The sequence below is a fragment of the Myotis daubentonii genome, chromosome 1, assembly GCF_963259705.1.
Source record: "Myotis daubentonii chromosome 1, mMyoDau2.1, whole genome shotgun sequence".
In the NCBI taxonomy this organism is placed as follows: domain Eukaryota; kingdom Metazoa; phylum Chordata; class Mammalia; order Chiroptera; family Vespertilionidae; genus Myotis; species Myotis daubentonii.
The window spans coordinates 218,228,352-218,247,554 of record NC_081840.1 but is presented as its reverse complement, the minus strand read 5'-3'; the positions used below and the strand labels follow the sequence as shown (position 1 = coordinate 218,247,554).

General features: G+C 42.5%; 1 protein-coding gene across 4 annotated transcripts in view; it reads left to right on the top strand.

The window, feature by feature from the left end:
- Positions 1 to 2,315: 2,315 nt before the first annotated feature.
- The window catches only part of TBC1D19 (TBC1 domain family member 19), a 118,640-nt gene continuing 101,752 nt past the window's right edge, over positions 2,316 to 19,203 (top strand). For 3 of the 4 annotated variants that reach the window (XM_059673879.1, XM_059673869.1, XM_059673860.1), the window contains exon 1: positions 2,316 to 2,548. In XM_059673879.1, the coding sequence (XP_059529862.1) occupies positions 2,450 to 2,548 (99 nt within the window). In that variant the 5' untranslated portion in view covers positions 2,316 to 2,449. The remainder of the gene's footprint in view (positions 2,549 to 19,203) is intronic. The other variant, XM_059673890.1, reaches the window with a different exon arrangement.

Genomic DNA, 19,203 nt, shown 5'->3' with positions numbered 1-19,203 from the left:
CCCGTTCACCAGACCCACCGACACAGCGGAAAGTCCAGTGGCAGAGAGAGAGAGGCCTGATGGGACAGGGGGTTTTAAAGGGGGGTGGAGTGAGGGCAGGAGAGGGCACTGTGGGCCCGGCTGATTGGCCAGGCGCGAGTCGGTACAGGATGTGGTCATAGTGATGGCGTGCACTTCCCTTGATCACCATTGGTTAATTCAGAGAAATCCTGGGTGTGGCTAGCAGCGGCTTCTTCCCGTGAGGAAGCACATGGCCCCATCCCAAAATGGAGGACCCAAGGCAAGATGGAGGGTGCACATGGTCCTGTCCCAAGATGGAGACCCCAAGGCAAGATGGAGGGCGCAGTCCTTGTCTGGCTCCTGCTGCTGCCGCTCGAACTCGCCACAAGGCAGGATGGCCCCCCACATGGGGCCCGGCGGTCGGCCCACGCAGGCCCCGGTCCCCCCCGACCGGGCCCCGAGGGCCGCATGGACCCTCGGCCTCAGCGCGGGCAAGCGGGGAGCCGACCACGGGGGAAGGGAGGAAAGAGCGAGGCGGTGAGGCCTTCCGCCCCCATGACCTCCCCCGTGGTCGGTCGCCGCCAGGCCCCCACCCCTCGGCCCGCCGCAGGCCACCGCGCAGCCGGTCCGGAGACTCGACCGCTCCGGGGAGGCCAGGCCCTACGGCGGGCGCGGAGGGATTTCAGAGCCAGGCGGTCAGACTCCTCCCCCCCGCACCGCCCGGAGAGGCGGGCGGTGCGCCTTTCAATGCTAAGTGAAATAAGTCAGACAGAAAAAGCTAAGAACCATACGATTTCACTCATATGTGGGATATGAAACTGAAACTTATGAGCACAAACAGCAGTGTGGTGGTTGCTAGGGCAGGGACAGGGGGAGGGAGAAGAAGAAGGGGTTCTAATATGAGGTGACAGAAGACTTGACTTTGGGTGGTGGACACATGGTGCTATAAACAGATTTTTGTAACTTAGAAATCCACACATGAATCCTATATGTTCATGTTGACCAATGTCACCCCAACAAAATTTAATTAAAAATATGTATGCATAAACACATTTGAAATAAAGTTTTTGTTATTTTGACAATATTATTCTAGTTTGTGTATTATTCCATACGTCTTTTTCTAGTTGCCTTTGGTAATATCATTCAATTAGTTAAATCAGCTATTTCTAGTTTTTCTAAAAATCTTTGATGTTTCCTTGAAGGCAAGAAATATGTTTTACTTTGTGGGCACACAATTCCTGTATGCGAATGCTCAGTAAGTTGAAAGTGGAGTGAATTCTGAATAAGTGACTGAATAAATGAATACATGAAAGAAGAGGAATATAGGTGGTATATTCCTTGAAGACAGGGATAATGTCTAAGTCATCCTTGAATTGCCAATGCTTCCCAGAAAACTTATCAATAATCATGTCCTGGCCCTAGCTGGTTTGGCTCAGTGGATAGAGCGTCGCCTGCGGACTGAAGGGTCCCAGGTTCGATTCTGGTCAAGGGCATGTACCTGGGTTGCAGGCACATCCCCAGTAGGGGGATGTGCCCGCAAGAGGCAGCTGAATCGATGTTTCTCTCTCATGTATATTTCTAACTCTCTATCCCTCTCCCTCTCCCTTCCTCTCTGTAAAAAAAACAATAAAATATATATAAAAAACATAAACACGTCCTGGTTAAGTTGTTGGATGAGAAGACCTTGTTTGTTTATTCCTGGCATAAAACCACAGAGAATAGAAGCAGGAGAAATGCAAATAAGAGGGAGAGCTAAGTATAGTGCTAGACAGCTTTACAATTGTTACTTCAGCTAATCACAGCATCTGTGAACTGGGCATGTATTATTTTATTTTATTTTTAAAATATATTTTATTGATTTTTTACAGAAAGGGAGAGGGATAGAGAGCTAGAAACATTGACGAGAGAGAAACGTCAATTTAGCTTGTATTATTTTAGAGAGGCAGAAACTGAGTTCTGAAATTTAAGCACCTCGCCCAAGTTCACATCGCTATGGTCAGAGCCTGATTATTCTTGCAAGTAATTTGCATGTCTGTGTGTGCACGGCCCGTTTCTGCAGAGATGGGAAGGTGGGAGAGGAAGGATCCTGTATAATAAAACACAAGAATAAGCAACTCTCCGAGTTCTCCTTGTGCCTCGGAGGCGCTGTGACTCCGGAGGAAAGAGCTCTTCTCGCCTTTCAACCACAGACTAAGCAGGAACAAAGCGATGAAGATCTACCCTCTGGTGCCGTTTCTGCACTCGGAACGCAGGTGCTGGGGCCGTCAGGCGCGGGGGGGCACCAGAGAGGAACGGACGAACGCCGAGCGGTTGCCTGGTAACGCCCGCTGAGGCGTCCCAGCGTAATAAGGTCCGGGAGAAGTGTCACTAGCCTTGAGCGGGACCCCATAGCCCGTTGTCTCCGCGCCGGCGGCCTGTCCCCGCCGCCTGGCGGGCTAGGGCAGGGGAAATGTGGCAGGAGGAGTCGGATCTGTCTCTCAGTATCGCTCAGATAGTCCAAAAACTCAAGGGCTCCAGTTTGTACGCTCAGCTGGAACGTCAGGCCTGGGTAAGTGAGGCGGGCGGGAAGGGATGGGGCCGGGGCTGTGGCGATGCCTCCCGTTCTGTGGGAGCCCCTCGGACCCCGGCTGCAGCCGCCTCTGGTCTCTGCACCTCCGCTCCTGTGCGCGGAAAACCCTCTCTTCCAGGTCCCGACGCAGAGCCTCGCGCGTGGGGTAATAGATGTTTGAAGGAGGGTGGGGCGCATCATGCCTTCCTTAGGACATAGGATCGCTAAAGCCATTTATTCATCGTATCGTCCTTCACAGGGTTTAATATTTTAAACTGTTGGAATCACCTTAGGTCTTTGGACCACACCTTCCCTCACTTTTTCTGTTCTAAATGTGGGTTTTTTTTTTGCCTTAGCATCACTCACCTCCTTGCCTCTACCCTCCCTGCAGTCATCCTCCCTCTACCCATCCACCTCGCATTTATTGAGCATTTTCCCAATGTGCTGGGTTCTTTGTGTATGTGTGAATGCAATGTAAATGGAATTATACAGTATGTAAATTTTTGTGCGTGGTTTCTGTCATTTAGAATCATGCTTTAAAAAAATATATATATTTTATTGATTTTTTTACAGAGAGGAGGGGAGAGGGATAGAGAGTTAGAAACATCAATGAGAGAGAAACATCAATCAGCTGCCTCCTGCACACTCCCCACTGGGGATGTGCCCACAACGAAGGTACATGCCCTTGACCAGAATCGAACCTGGTACCCTTGAGTCTGCAGGCTGATGCTCTATCCACTGAGCCAACCCGGTTAGGGCTAGAATCATGCTTTTGTGACTCATTTATGTTGTTGGTATTTCGGTAGTTCAGTTTCTTTTGGGAAAAAAAATTGTTTTTAATTTTCAATGACAGTTGACATACAGTATTATTTACATATATAAAAGCCTAATATGCAAAGTGTCCCCTCAGGAGCTGGACGCACTGGGAGTTTGATCGCTTGTGATGAGGTGCGCTGACCACCAGGGGGCGGCGCAGAACGAAGGAAGGCCTGGCTGGCAGCCTCTAGGTACCCTACCTGTGCCCAAATTTTGTGCACTGGGCCTCTAGTATTAGTATAAGGTGTACGGCGTACTGATTAGATATCTGTATACCCCGATAGGTCTGGTTCCCATATATGTTCTGTTCCTTTGTATTGCTGAGTAATATTTCATTGTTTGGATAGGCTATGCTTTGTTTATCCGTTCATTGATTGCTGGGCATCCTCAGTTATGAACTTATGGGTTGTTTCTGGTTATAGAGATTATAAATAAATCTGATACAAACATTCTGGTATAGGGTTTTGTTTGAATATTTTTCTTTTCTCTGGGATAAATACCTAGGAGTAGAATTGCTAAGTTGTATGATAAGTATATGTGTAATTCTATAAGAATCTGCCAGACTTTTCCAAAGTGGCTGTAGCATTTTGCAGTTCCACCAGCAATTATGAGAGTTTCAGTTGCTCTGCATCCTTGCTAATACTGATGTCAGTTTTTTTATTAATTAATTTTTATTTATTAATTACAATGTTCTGGTAGGAGAGTAATGATATCCCATTGAGACTTTAATTGCCTTTCCTAATACCAATGATATCAAGCATGTTATCATGCTTATATCTTCTTTGGTGAAGTAATCTGTTCAAATCCTTTGCCCATTAAAAAATAGTTTGTTCTCTCATTGTTGAATTGTAAGGATTCTTTATATAAAGGACACAAGTCCTTTATCAGATACTCCTCTTGCAAATATTTTCTCCCAGTCTGTGGCTTATCTTTTCATTTTCTTAACTGGGTCTTTCAAATAGCAAAACATTTTAATTTTGATGACATATGTTTTTATCAATTTCTTTTATGATTTGTGCTTTTTGTGCCTTACCTAAGAATCTTTTTCCTGTTTTGTTGTAGCAGTTTATAGTTTTAGCTCTAAATTTAGATCTGTGATCCATTTTCAGTTCATTTTTGTGTATGTTACTATGTAAAGCTTTTTTTTTTCACGTAGATGCCCAATACCACACCTATTTCTATTGCTTATTTGCCGATTTCCTTGACACCTTTGTTGAAAATTCCTTTAGTACACACATGCACACAGAGGACTCTGTCTGGCTCTCTATTCTGTTCCATTGCCCTGTTTGTTTACCAGTATGCTAATGCTACATTTTTTATTTTTGTAACTTTATAGTAAGTCTTGAAATCAGGTAATTAGTCCTCCAACTTTGTTCTTTTTAAAAACTGTTTTGTTTATTCTATGTCATTTGCTTTGCCATATAAAATTTATAATTATTTTATAAATTACTACAAAAAATCTTCCTGGATTTTGGATTGGGGTTTTGTTGAATGTATAAATCAGTTTGGGGAGAAATGACCTCTTAACAATATTGAATTTTCTGGCCCATGAATATACTTTATCTCTTCATTTATTTATATCTTTATTTTCTATTATTGGTGTTTTTACAGTTCAATATACAAATCTTGCACATATTTTAAGATTTTCCCCTATTTTTATGCCATTATAAATGCTGATTTTTTTCTCATTTCAATTTCCAATTGTTTCTTGTTAGTATGTAGAAATACAATAGATATGTGTCTATTTGCTATGTATCCTGCAGCCTTACTAAACTTATTTATTATAGTTCCTCTTTTGTATATTGCTATGAGTTTTCAAGTATATATTTCATATGTGAACAAAGACAATTTTCCTTTTCAATATATATGTTTTTATTTTTTATTTTTCTTGCCTTGTTATACTGGCTACTGCTTCCAGTACAATGCTGTATAGATACTTTTTTATTAGGTTGAAGAAACTCTTTCTTATTCCTGTTTTTCTGAGAGTTTTATTATGAATGGATGTTGAATTTTGTTAAGTACCTTTCTTGTACATGTAGAGATTCTCAATGTGATTTTTATTTTTAATATGTTAATATGGTGAACAACACTGATTGTTTTTTGCATTCCAGAGATGAATTTCACTTGGTTACAATACATTATTATTATTTTTATATATATCTTGATTTAATTTCCTAATATTTTGTTGAAGATGTGAATATTTTCATAAGAATATTGGTTTGTAGTTTTATTTTAACATCTTCGTCAAGTTTTTCTATTAGTTAATGCTGAACTCAGAAATCGAGTTGGGCAGTGTTCCCTTCTCTCCTATTTTCTGGAAGAATTCGTGTAGAATTAATATTATTTCTTCCTTAAATGACTGGTTGAGTTCCGGGTAAAGTCATTAGGGCCTGGAGTTCTCTTTGTAGGAACATTTTTAATAAAAAATCTAATTTTTAAAATATATGCAGGGCTATTTGGGCTATTTCTCTGGTTGAATGTGTACTTGAAAGGCATGAGTGTTCTGCTCTGACTTTTCTATAAATGTCAATGAGGTCACATAGACCATTTTGTTCAAGTGTGCTGTATCTTACTAGGAAGAGGCGTCAGTCAACACCGACAGACGTTTTATTATCACTGCCATTAGCTCCCGTTGTACCACAGGCTTCAGATTTGGTGGGCTGCTATACACTTTGTCCTTAGAAAGGATTCTGGGGGCATTGGAGGGGTTTCCTGTGTTTCTGTGACCCTGTCCCTGCTTGCCTGTGCACAGAGGGAAGCCTCTCTCCATGCTCTTATCCCTTCCCCGGCAGTAGTCTGCCGTCTGTTACCCTCCTGAGCTCACGGTAGGTACAGGTGTTCTAGTTCTCCTGGCCCTGGCCGGGTCCATGTACGTCGGGGTAGGTCTTCCTCAGTGTGCCTTCCTCTTCTCCCTGTGCAGCCAAATTCTGCCTTGTATCCGTGGCAGATCATGGGTGACAGAGAGATCCCTGCCCCTCCCTAGTGCTGGCTGACCTCTGCTTCAGCCTGGTGTGGGATCCTGGGCCCAAAGTTTCCCTTACCTTTCCGTGAGGAAGATGGTTTTTGCATCTGCCTTACTCCCAGAAGCAGTGAATTATCGCCTTGTCTTCAGAGTGGTTTTGGTTTCTGAATTCTCCCCTAGAGGTTTAAGGCGTTTTCCTCACATGAGAGGAGAGTTTGGGCGAGGTAGCATGGTCTCATGCTTGTTCTGCAGTGGCAGCCTGTCCCTTCGTGCACACCTGTGCCACCGAAGGGGGCTCTCTGCAGCTCCATGCTCTGCCCTCCGTCTTTCGTGTGGACACCTGGTGTAGACCCATGGGAAAGAGCATGCAAGGGAGTGTGACTCCCCCTTGAGTTCTGAGCTCCCAGTTATTCTAAACTGACATGCTAGCCCACCTCTAATCTGTCATGGCTGAATTCTTAGCCAAATTCTTCTTCCTCGCTTCTGTAGGGTAGCCTTCTTTTCCTCCTGTTCTCTGTCAAACATTTAGGGTCCCCTCTGTCCTTGGAGGGGCTTGTTACTCTTTGGAATTTAGTTCACTGGATAGTCTTACATCTTCAATTTTCTGGTGGGTTCAACAATTATGATTTTGTAGATTATACCACTTTTTCTCATTTGGTAGGATGGGAGCGACACATCTTGTACTGGCTTTCTACATGCTATGCATTATCAAAACTCTATTAGTAAGTGTTTAAAGATTGCATCTATGCCTACGAGAAAGATTGGTCTGTAATTTTCCTTTTTAGTAATGTCTTTGACAAGTGTCATATCAAGGTTATGCTGGCCTGATAAAATGAATAGGAAAGTGTTCCCTCTTTTTTTTACTTTCTATTTGCTGAAAGGTTGTTATGAGGTTGTTGTGGTGTGTTCCCCCCCCCCCCCCTTAAATGCTTGGAGGAATTCTCCAATGAAGCTTGTGTCTCAGGCTTCATTTTCTTTGGGGAGGTTTATTTTTCTATTAGTAGACTTTATTATTTAGAATAGTTTTAGGTTTACAGAAAAAATTGATCAGAAGGTATAGAGTTCCCACACATCCCCTTTCCCCTTGAGCAGTTTCCCCTGTTATTAACATCTTGTGTAATGTGGTACATTTGTTGCAATTAGTGAACCAATCTTGATACATTATTGTTAAAGTCCTTAATTTACATCAGGGTTCACTTTTTATGTTGTGTAGCTCTGTGGGTTTTGACAAATGTATAATGTCATGTGTCCGCTATTCCATTGTCTTACAGAATAGTTTCACTGTCTGAAAATCTTCTGTGCTCCTACCTACTCATTCTTCTCTTTTCCTAAGACCCAGGCAACCAGTGATTTCTTTTTTTACTGTCACTATAGTTTTGCCTTTAAGAATGTCATATACTTGGGGTCATACAGCATGTAGCTTTTTCAAGCTGGCTTCTTTCACTTAGTAATATACATTAAGTTCTTCTATATGGGTGTTTTTTTGTTTTGTTTTGTTTTTTGCTGAATAATATTTTTCGTGTGGATGTATCAGTTTGCTTATAAGTTCACCTATTGAAGGATGTCAATTGCTTCCAAGTTTTGGCAGTTATGAAGACAACTGCTATAAAAATTCCTGTGTAGATTTTTTTTTTTTAATCAACATACATTTCAGCTTAGTTGGGAAAATATCAAGGGGGTGGTTGCTGGATTATATGGCTAAGACTATGATTAACTGATTCATCAGAAGCTGACAATGTGTCTTCCAATGTGGCTGTACCATTTTGCATTCCCAGCAATGAATGAGCGTTTCTGTTACTCCACATCCTCACCGCATTTGCTGTTTTAGGTTTTAGCTATTCTAATAGGTATGTTGTAATATCTCACTGTTGTTTTAATTTGAAATTTCTTTTGTTTTGTTTCTGTTTTTTAAATTTATCTTTATTGTTGAAAGTATTACAGATGTCCTCTTTTTCCCCCCCACTGATCACCTCTACCCCACCCCAGCCCCAGGCCTTCACCATATTATGGTTTGTGTCCATGGGTTATGCACATATGCGTATAAGTTTTTTGGTTAATAACATGCACCTAAGCATCTTTTTATATATTCATTTGCCATCTGTATGTCTTCTTTGGTGAGATGTCTGTTCAGATTGTTTGCCCCTTTTAAAATTGTATGTTTTTTTTATTATTGTGTTTTAAGGGTATTTGTTACCTCAGGCACAATTCTAGGCCCAGGGCATACAACAGTGAATAAGATAAAGTACCACCTTCATGTAGAGATGATAGTGTTAAAAATAAGTACAAGTCGACAATACCTTATCAAAAACCAGGGGCCAGATGTGTTTCAAAATTCAGATGTTTTTCGGATGTGAGGGCGATCTGGCTGCGACATCTGTCACCCCATTGATCGCCAGGGTTGATTCGGCTGATCTGGCTGGCTAGGCGGGTGTCCCCCTCCTCCCTCACCGATCCATGTGCGTCCCTCCCGAAGCTGCGCGCTCGTTCGAAGAGGACGACCTTCCCCCCCCCCCCCCCCCCCCCCCCCCCCCGCGGAGAGGACTGGTCTTCGGTCAAGGGTATACGAGTAGCTGCGCTCCCCTGCTAGAACCTCCAAACAAGCTCTCAAAATTCAGATGTTTTTCAAATTTTAGAAAGGTAATTTATGCATATCCTGTATGTTCTTTAATATCTCTACCAACGTCTTTCAGCACCCAGTAATTACATAGATTAATATTTATGTGGCAAAATGTATGAATTTTCATACTTGGTGTGATAAATAAGAGCTATAAATAATCTCATGTCAATTCAGGTCAGATCAGATTTTGCCATCAAATGAGTTCAAATCAGGGCAGATTTTGGCACAATTCAATTAGACAAAAACTGGTTTTCAAAGCTCTTTAGATTCTGGAATTTCAAATAAAGGATTATGTATCTACACCTATAACATTTAACAGTTAGTAAAAAAGTAGGGCAAGGAAATAGAAAGATAAAACAATGTAAGGAGACTCAAAACATGTATTTGACTAGTTCTTAAGATAAAGAATTAACAGACCTGTACTATTATAGATTCATAAAAATATAATTACAGATCTTTTAAAAGTAGTGCAGTTTTGGACTTGGAAAACAAATGTGATAACAACTTTGCCTTAATTTGTATCCATTGGCTCAGACATCCTATATAATAAAGAACTAATATGCTAATTAGACCAGACAGCCGGACATCCTTCCAGACGACCTTCCGGATGAAGCCAGGGCTGCAAAGGCTGAGGCAAGAATGACCTTCCTGAATGACCAGTGGGCAGGGGGCAGGGCCGGTGAGCCTGCGCCACCAGGCCAGCCACAGTGGTCCCGGTGCACCCCCCTACCACAGAGGTGGCGGGAGAGGGGGATGCACGGTCCCAGCACCTTGCAGAGACAGGATAGGGTGCAACCACAGTGCCTCAACCTCCTCTGACCCCTCCCCCGTCCGGCCCGGCTCCCGATTATACCTCCCCCCCCCCCAACCAGTGGGTGGGTGGCGGGGCCAGTGCTAAGGAGCAGCAAGCCAGCTTCTGGTTGAGCAGCACTCCCCCCCTTACTCCCCTTCCTCCTCCCTCCCCCTCCACTCAGCCAGAAACTGGGCTCAGCTGGCAAGTGCAGGCAGGCGGTAAGGAACAAGGGGTCCTGGACTGAGAGAGGGATGTCTGAGTGCTGGCTTAGGCCCGGAGGGATTGGGCCTAAGCCGGCAGGTGGACATCCCCCAAGGGGTCCCGGACTGTGAGAGGTTGCAGGCCAGGCTGAGGGACCCCCGCCCCCACGCACAAACCCAGTGCATGAATTTCATGCACCAGGCCTCTAGTTCAATATAAATCAACTAACTCTTAAAGGCAACTTTACAACCAGCTTTGATAACATACTTTTATACATCTGGCTGCTTATTTTTTACATGCCTTTAAAATTTTAATCTAGAGGGCATTTTCTGAACTGCTTCCATTTTGTCTGTTTGTGTCTACCCAGAGGGTCTAGAGCAGTGTGGCCCAAATTAATTAGAAAAATAAAACCACACAGCACCTTTCTAAACCAATATAAATGGTTTTAGACCCTTTTCCCTACTATTGCTTCTCTTTTAGTATTATGATTAAACATTGACTTTATTTTAATGTATCCTTTTATTTATTGAAGTTAAATTATTTAAGATATTAGGGTGATAACATGGATTTTTGTGGTTCTAGAAAGGTGTTATGTTGTGTTTTTGTTTTTTTCTAAGTTTCTTGAGTTACTTTATTATGAAGTCAACCTGCATCTTAAAATTACATTTGCTCACTCATCCTCTCTAGACACTAGGATAATAGCCTAAACCCACATTAGATGCCTAGCACCAAATCAGCATTATTACTTTGTATCATGCATTATTTGTACTTAAAATGGATGTTGTGTAAAACCTCAAATGTTATTTCCATTCCATTAAATATTGAATAGGTCTTGTTGTTCGGATTATTATTATAAATAATAGAATTGTGAAAGGAAGGAATCTGAAAGAAGATAGGTTTTGGAGAGGGAAGAAATAATATAAATGATAGGATGTTGTCATAAGTCTAGAACCCAAGAGCATCTCAAGGCTAGTGTCTCTACTAAAAATCTTATGAGATTGTATCTCAAATACTGTTTTTGTATTCTTCATTACCAGAAATTTGTACCAGAATTTAGAGATCATAAAAAGAGAAAAGAAAATGACCTTTATTATTTATTTTAGGAAAATGCAAATTAAATGGATTTAATTAAATCGATTTTAATTAAAGATATTTTATGTAAGGCATGGATAGATAGAACATATATTGGTATTTAAAAGCCTGTGCCATGATTAAAGCTTTCTATCATCTGTTTTTCTTTTTTCTCTCGAAGGTGGGGATTGGCAAACACTAGGGGGAGCTCCTGATTGGACTAGTGCAGCTGGGATATATATTTATATGAATAATTCAGGGACTCAGATTGAGTTTGGTGTGAATCTGGAAGTGGTATTAGTCTTACCCATATCTACCTTAACTGCTGTCATACCCTTTAATCCTGGAAAGTAAGACAGTGAAGAAGTGGATGATGGTGTACAGGATTTCAAAATAAGTAACCCCCTGTCTTCATAGAATTTATGTACTTGAGGGATAAGATACCTATTAAAATGTAGGTTTGCTTTGTGTGAGTAAGATATCTCTTCGTGTTTTATTTCAGCCATGAGTTACTTAGAGACGGTCATGTCAGATTCTTGAATTAGGCAAGGCCAACTTGAAATGAGAGGGAAACGATTGATTAGTAAAGGAGAAGTTTAGACTGTTTCAGGCACAAAATAGGTTATGAAAAGAGGCTAAGAAGTGAAGCTGTGGCATAAGGGGAGGATAAGACAGCCAGTGCTGGCAGAGAAGTGGGCCAGCGTGGGGGTGTCAGCAAAAGAAAGCCAGTGAGGGCTCCATCCTCAGGTGAGAGAAACCGGAGCAGGGCTCCAATTACATAACACAGATTGAGTAGAAGGCATGGTCAGCTCGCACAGAGCCAGACTTCCCAATCGGAAACCAAAACTCATTCCTGGCTGTAATGCATGTCTACCCGGACTACTAGGATTACAGAAACAAATCTTGTCTACAATTTTAGAAAGAACCAAAACTATTAGGAAGCAATGGGAATATCCAATTCAATATGTTTTTTTAAAAAAAATTATTTATTGTTTAAAGTATTACATATGTCTCCATTTTCCCCTTTGGTCACTCCCACCCCCCAGCATATGCCCCCACCTCTGTAGTGTCTGTGTCCACTGGTTATGCTTATATGCATGCATACAAGTCCTTCGGTTGATCTCTTACCCCCCACTCCCACCCTCCCCTACCTTCTCTTTGAGGATTGACAGACTGTTCGAAGTCTCTGGATCTATTTTTGTTCATCAGTTTATGTTCATTATATTCCATAAATGAGTGAGATCATGTGATATTTTTCTTTCTCTGACTGGCTTATTTTACTTAGCATAATGTTCTCCAGGTCCATTCATGCTATTGTAAATGGAAAGAGTTCTTTCTTATTTACAGAAGCGTAGTATTCCATTGTGTAGATGTACCACAATTTTCTAATTCTCTCATCTGCTGATGGGCATTTAGGCTGTTTCCAAATCTTAGCTATTGTAAATTGTGATGCTATGAACATAGGGGTGCATGTGTCCTTTCTGATCAGTGTTTCTGATTTCTTGGGATATCAGAAGTGGGATTACTGGGTCAAATGGGAGTTCCATTTTTAATTTTTTGAGGAAACTCCATACTGTTTTCCACAATGGCTGCACCAGCCTGCATCTCCACCATCAGTGCACGAGGGTTCCTTTTTCTCCACATCCTCGCCAGCACTGTTGTTTGTCGATTTGTTGATGATAGCCATTCTGACAGGTGTGAGATGGTATCTCATTGTCGTTAACGAGTCCCTCTTCTGCGGTGGTGATGGGCTCTTAACAGAAAATAGATGAAGTCCAAAATTATGTTAATGATAAAAGAATGTTTGGGGATTGATCACACTTTTCTCTCTTTGTTTTTTGTTTATGTTCTTCAGTACATTGTGAGTTCCTCAAGAGTGAGGGAGGACTATGTCTTGTCTTTCTTTTTATACCCAACAACTGGAACATAGGAAGTGTCCAGTTAATTATTGAAAGAAGAATGCAAATGAATAGGCATATACTAAGGTATGGATATGTTGAAAGGAAAAGGCTGGGGAAGAAGAAGTCTTGGATGGCACTCAAGGTGAAAAGATGGGAATGCATTCCCAATATAGCAACAGCAGTCAGGCTGAGCAAAGGGTTTCTGTGGTGGGGTACTTCCAGAGAGAGAGAGAGAGAGAGAGATTATATAGGTGGGGTGGAACTAGGCTTTTAGAGGATTGTAAATGCTAAAATAAATTTGCCTTTATTCTATAGGCATTGAATGGGGTCATTGGGGTATTTTGAGGAGAGTGGAGACATGAAAGTAGTTTTTAGGAGCATTAATCTGACATGGGTGATCAGGATAGATAGGAATAGAGGACAGTGATCAGGTTCATGCTCCTCTTTATTCCTTCCCACATTCGATTGGACCTTGTGCTGTTCCACACACTGTCAGTGCACAAGAGCATCCCCGTTCCCATGCTCAGTCCGCCCACACAGCCTATACTTCTTTGCTCCCCTTTCCAGTTTCTTGCATTTGAATGAATTGTTCCTTTCTCTATGAATGATACCTCTGTTGTAACATTTTCTTTCTTATAGTGGAGTTAGTTTTCTTTCTTTCTTTTCTTTTTTTTAAATCGGCTCTTTCCTTTTTCAGAGTAAAACTTCCAGAGAACAAGGATAAGGTCTTGTTCATTTTGAGTTTTCCATGGAGTTTTGCTGGTGTAGATCTAAGCAATCTGTAGTGCAAATACATTCATTAAATACGTGTTTATGAAGAACTTACTATGTGATAGCTATTGTGCTGGAACTTGGTACAGAGATGGAAGACACTTGTCCTCCAGATGCCTATAGTCTAGTAGAGTGATTCTCAAAGTATGATCTGTGAATTCCTGGTGGTCTATAGGATCCTTTCAGGTTAAAAGTATTTTATATAAAAGTAGTAGCCCGGTGCACAAAAATTTGTGCACTTGCCGGGGGGGGGGGGGTGGCCCTCAATTATTAAACATTTATCGGCACAACACTGACCACATTGGTGGTGGTGGTGGTCTTGTCAGAATGTGTTATATTATGCAGATGAAAATCTATTTAAACAGATTTGATGTAGATATTTTCAAAGATGGAAGAATTGTCCCTGTCAACTATTTTAGTTGATCCATATCTTCACTAATTGTCATCATTGCAAAGTTTTCAGTCCCCATGTGGATTGCTGGATATAATAGATCATGTGCTGTCCCTGTCCTTTGTAGCCCTTGTTACCTTAAGGACTCTAGTTTTCCATGTATATGTTTAAGTACCAACCTTACCCGCTTAAAAATATAAGCTTTTAACACTGCTCTCTCTGTTCCGTATCCTTCCGATGAAAAGTGGAGTTGGGTTGCAGCACAGGAGAGAGATTCAGAAGGGGAATACTGAAGTAATGACTGCAGTAGGAGAAGAGGGAACCTATTTCCTTGGCCACAGGCACTGGCGCCCTGGACCACAAGGCTGGCAGCTTCTTCAGGTGGCTGCAGCCTGGGACCTCAGGCAGGTGCCTTGTCCGTCTCCTGGGCTGCAGCCAGCCGCAGGTGCTGGTGCCTGGACCAAAGGTGGGCAGCTTCTTGTTTTGGCAGCTTCTTCTTCTTCTGTGCTTCCAGGGGGGATAGTCAGTTATGTGTATATGTGCGTGCATGCAAACATAGGCGTGTACATGTGTGTATGTGGAAATCTGCTGGGCAAGTCAAAACCACAGAAGAATTGCCCCCTATCTCTTGAATCTTCCAGAGATATCCCCCACTTTTTTATTCTATCTCTACTGGAGAGTCAGTATTTGCAGCCAGCCAGCCGGTGACTCTCTCAGTATCTATTTCTGACTTCTTCTTTCCCTGTCTGTCTTCCAACCCCTAATCATATTTCTACCTGGATGCATCATTTTTACTCCCAATATGCTGTATAGAGAAGGAGTCAGGATGCTGTCTTCCCATGAATAGTACTCAGTGACAAACCAATTGCATTTTAGTTGGGCAATGCCCCTACCCACCCTTCATATCCCTTCCACCATGCATTTCTTTTTCCCTTTCTGTTTCTTGGATTGTTCTTCTGCTCCTTCTCTTCACCCCACCACCCTTGGATCATAATGTAAAATTCTTTTACCATGTCAAGAAATTATTAAAAATATAGGAACTTTGAAAAAAATATACAGGTTCTTCTCTGAACACCGGCGGGGGGGCGGGGGGCGGGGGTAGGGGGGCAGGGAAGAGGCGGCTGCTGGCGTCCACCTCTTCCCTGCCCCGCCTGGCTTCTCTGATCACCGGCTGGGCAAAGGCGGCCCCAGTTCTCCGATCATAGGCCGGGGGGCAGGGCAAAGGCAGCCTGTGGAGCCACCTTTGCCCTGCCTCCCGGCTCTTGCCTGCCACCTGGGTTTCTGATCACCATCAGCGGTAGGCGGCTTCTTCCGTCCTTCCCCTTTCACCTCCCAGCATTGCACCTACGTATGCAAATTAACTGCCATCTTTGTTGGTGATTAACCGCCATCTGTGTTGGCAGTTAATTCGCATATCGCCCTGATTAGCTGATGGGAAGCATAGTACGGTCAATTACCATGTTTGTCTATTATTAGATTACATAGGATAGTACATAAGATATATAATGTATAATACAATGATACCTTTTTTTAAAAAAAAAAAATTTCACTGTGCTAACATTTGTGCTGATGGTAAAAAAACAATGGCAGTGGGTTAGTTGCTGGTGTCTTAGCACCAATCAGGGACCTGGTACCAAAATGTACTAGTAGTCACTATATTCTTCATCGCCACACATTTATAGTAAAAGAAGAAGCCAGTTTTATTTTAGTGTCCTTGATGAAACAGCAAACAATTATTAGTTTTATTAAATCTAATTTCTTGAAAATATTTTTTTTAATATTCTGTTTGAGAAAATGGAAAGTATGTATAAGGCACTTCTGCTATATATTGAAATAAGATGTTTTTCAAGAGGAAAAGCAGACTCTGTTCCATGCTTCCATGCCTCTGGATCAGTTTATTTTGTTAATTATCTTCCACATTTGTGTGAAATCATGTGATATTGTCTTTCTCTGACTGCGTCTTTCACTTAGCCTGATACTCTCCAAGTCCCTCCATGCTACCTCAAAGGGTAAGAGATTGTTCTTTTTTACTGCTGCACAGTATTCCATGGTATAAATGTAGCACAACTTTTTTAGCAACTCATCTACTGATGGGCACTTAAGCCTATGGTGCTTTGTAAATACCAGGGAGAGGCACTTGGCAAGTCCTGGGGTTTCACAGGATGCTTCCTGACCAAGATCATGTGCCATTAGTAGGTGAGGCCCAGCACAATGGTAGAGGTTTGGGTGGTGAATGGAGTGGGAGAGCTGTGTAAGCAGATAGAACAGCACGGGAAAAGGCTCAGAGATAGTGTAACAGGACAATCAAAGGGTCTGGGCTGCCGGTCACTACTTGAGCCAATTCATCCGAGACAGGGTTGAATCATATATGAGCGTTTATTCCTATAATGCCAGAAGAATGGGAGAACAACAGGTCATCCACAAAAATCTGCTTTGCAGCCCCCTATAAGCCAGCTGTTTATATGTGGTAAAACAAAGATTACATGGGGAAGTAGGGATTACAGGAATGGGGAAGTAGGGATTACAGGAATGGGGAAGTAGGAGGCTGGGGTGGGACTCCATTCTTTGGGCAACAAGGTTGTTAATCTTTCCATGACAATAGGCTGTTCTTGAATGAGAATGGGCCACATTCCAAGGCTGACTCCCTGGTTTAAGATTGACTTCCAGGTCCCAGGGGCATACAACTCCTAGCCAGGTCAGAATGTCCTTTCTTGAACCAACACAAGGCAATCATGTTTAACAGAGCAGAATTAGTATTTCCCATAACCATAACTAATCCCCCAATATTCTATTTTTTTTCACTCTCACCATAGCAGCAACCTCTGTCTCTCCTTTGATATATGGACCTGCCTGTGACCTTCCTACACAGATTTCTTCCTAGGGCAGTGGTGTGTCTGGCTCTCTCAATCCTGGGAGAGAAAAGATGATTGAACCTCTTTACTAGCCGTCTCAGCCCATAGGAAAATTATGTTCATAGTGGGCAGATCCTGTGAACTTTTTTCTGAGGGCATCCATTCACCAAAGGAACTAGCAAGGTTAGTCACTTGAGAGTGAAGAGCTCAAGGTCAACTGAAAGTGAAGAACTCAAGTCCATCCTTGCTCACATGTAGAAGCCCGTTCCTACCACGAGCCTGAGAGATTTGGCAGAGGCTGGGTGAAGGCTGACCATAGAAGAGATTTCCCTTATGGAGTTCAAGGTCAAGTCAACCTACAGTCAATAACTCTGCTCTAAACTATAATAAAATACCACTCAACACTCACTAGGATGGCTATGTTTTTTTAAAAAGCATTCATGAGAATGTTTAAAAATTGGACCCCTTGTACATTGGTGGAAATGTAAGATAGTGGGGCCACATTGGAAAACATTTTTGGCAGTTCCTCAGTATTCTAAGCATAGAGTTACCAGATGACCCAGAAGTTCCACTTCTAGGTACATACACAAAAGAAATGGAAACATGTTCACACAAAAAACTTGTACACAATGTTCATAGCAGCGTTATCCATAAGAGCCTCAAACTGGAAACAACCCAGGTATTCATCAACTAATGAATGGGTAAACAAAATGTGGTATACCCATACACTAGAATATAGTATACATAAAACTTTAAAATGTTATGCTAAGTGAAAGAAGCCAGTCACAAAAGACCAGCTATTATAACTGCATTTATGTGAAATGTTCCCTGCCCGCATAGGCATATCCCTGGAGGCATATCCATACAGAATGCAGATTAGTGACTGCCTGGGGCTAGGGCTGGAGGACAGGGAGGGGGCACTGAAAAAGGGAGGCAACTGTTAATGGGTATGGGTTTCTTTGGAAGTGTTGCTAAAGTCCTACAATTGGAAGATGGAGATTAGAAACCAAGATGGCGGCATAGGTTAACGTCGGAGATTGCTGCCTCGAACAACCAATCAAAAATACAACTAAAAGATGGAATGGATATCATCCAGAACCACAGGAAGGCTGGCTGAGTGGAAATTCTACAACTAGGAGGAAAGAGAATATCATACCCAGACTCAGAGGAGGCGCAGTGCTGAAGTGAAATACTAAGGTGCGGAGTGTGCGTGGAGCAGGCTGGTGGTGGAGGGAGCAGTTGTTTTCAATCGGGAGGGAGTTTCAGACTCTGAGCTCCAGATCCAGGCGAGTCTCTAGGGACCCAGACTCAAACGGGAGAAGCGGGACTGTCTGGCTTCCGTTGGAACTCGAAGGCAGCTTTCTCTCCGAGGTTTGCAGTGGTTGCTGGGACTCTGTGAGGCAGAGCCCCTAGGGATGGAACTGAGAGCAGCCATAACTGCTCGCTCCAGCCCGCCCTGTAGATCCCCAGGGACCCGCCCCGCCCAAGCCCTGCGCAGAGCCATTTGCCGGATAGCCTCAGGCAAACGCTAGATTAGCACCACCCTAGAGGTCCAGCACAGAAGTTCTCCCACTGCAGACACAGCTGACTCTCATAGCCAGTTGGCCTGGAGGTCAAATCACCCCCAGTATTGCCGACAACAATCAAGGCTTAACTACAACAAGACTGTGCACAAAGACCACAAGGGGGCACACCAAGAAAGCATAAAAAATGCCGAGACAAAGAAACATGACAGAAATGGAGGATATAGAGCTAAAAACCACAATTTTAAGGTCTTTCAATAATTTTCTAGAAACTGCCGATAAATGTAGTGAGATCCTCAAGAAATCTAATGAGACCCTCGATGTTGGGATAAAGAACCAACTAGAAATTAAGCATACACTGACTGAAATAAAGAGTATTATACAGACACCCAACAGCAGACCAGAGGAGCGCAAGAATCAAGTCAAAGATTTGAAATGCGAAGAAGCAAGAAACACCCAACTGGAAAAGCAAAATGAAAAAAGAATCCGAAAATAGTGTAAGGAGCCTCTGGGACAGCTTCAAGCATACCAACATCAGAATTATAGGGGTGCCAGAAGATGAGAGAGAGCAAGATATTGAAAACCTATTTGAAGAAATAATGACAGAAAACTTCCCCCACCTGGTGAAAGAAATAGACTTGTAAGTCCAGTAAGCGCAGAGAACCCCAAACAAAAGGAATCCAAAGAGGACCACACCAAGACACATCATAATTAAAATGCCAAGAGCAAAAGACAAAGAGAGAATCCTAAAAGCAGC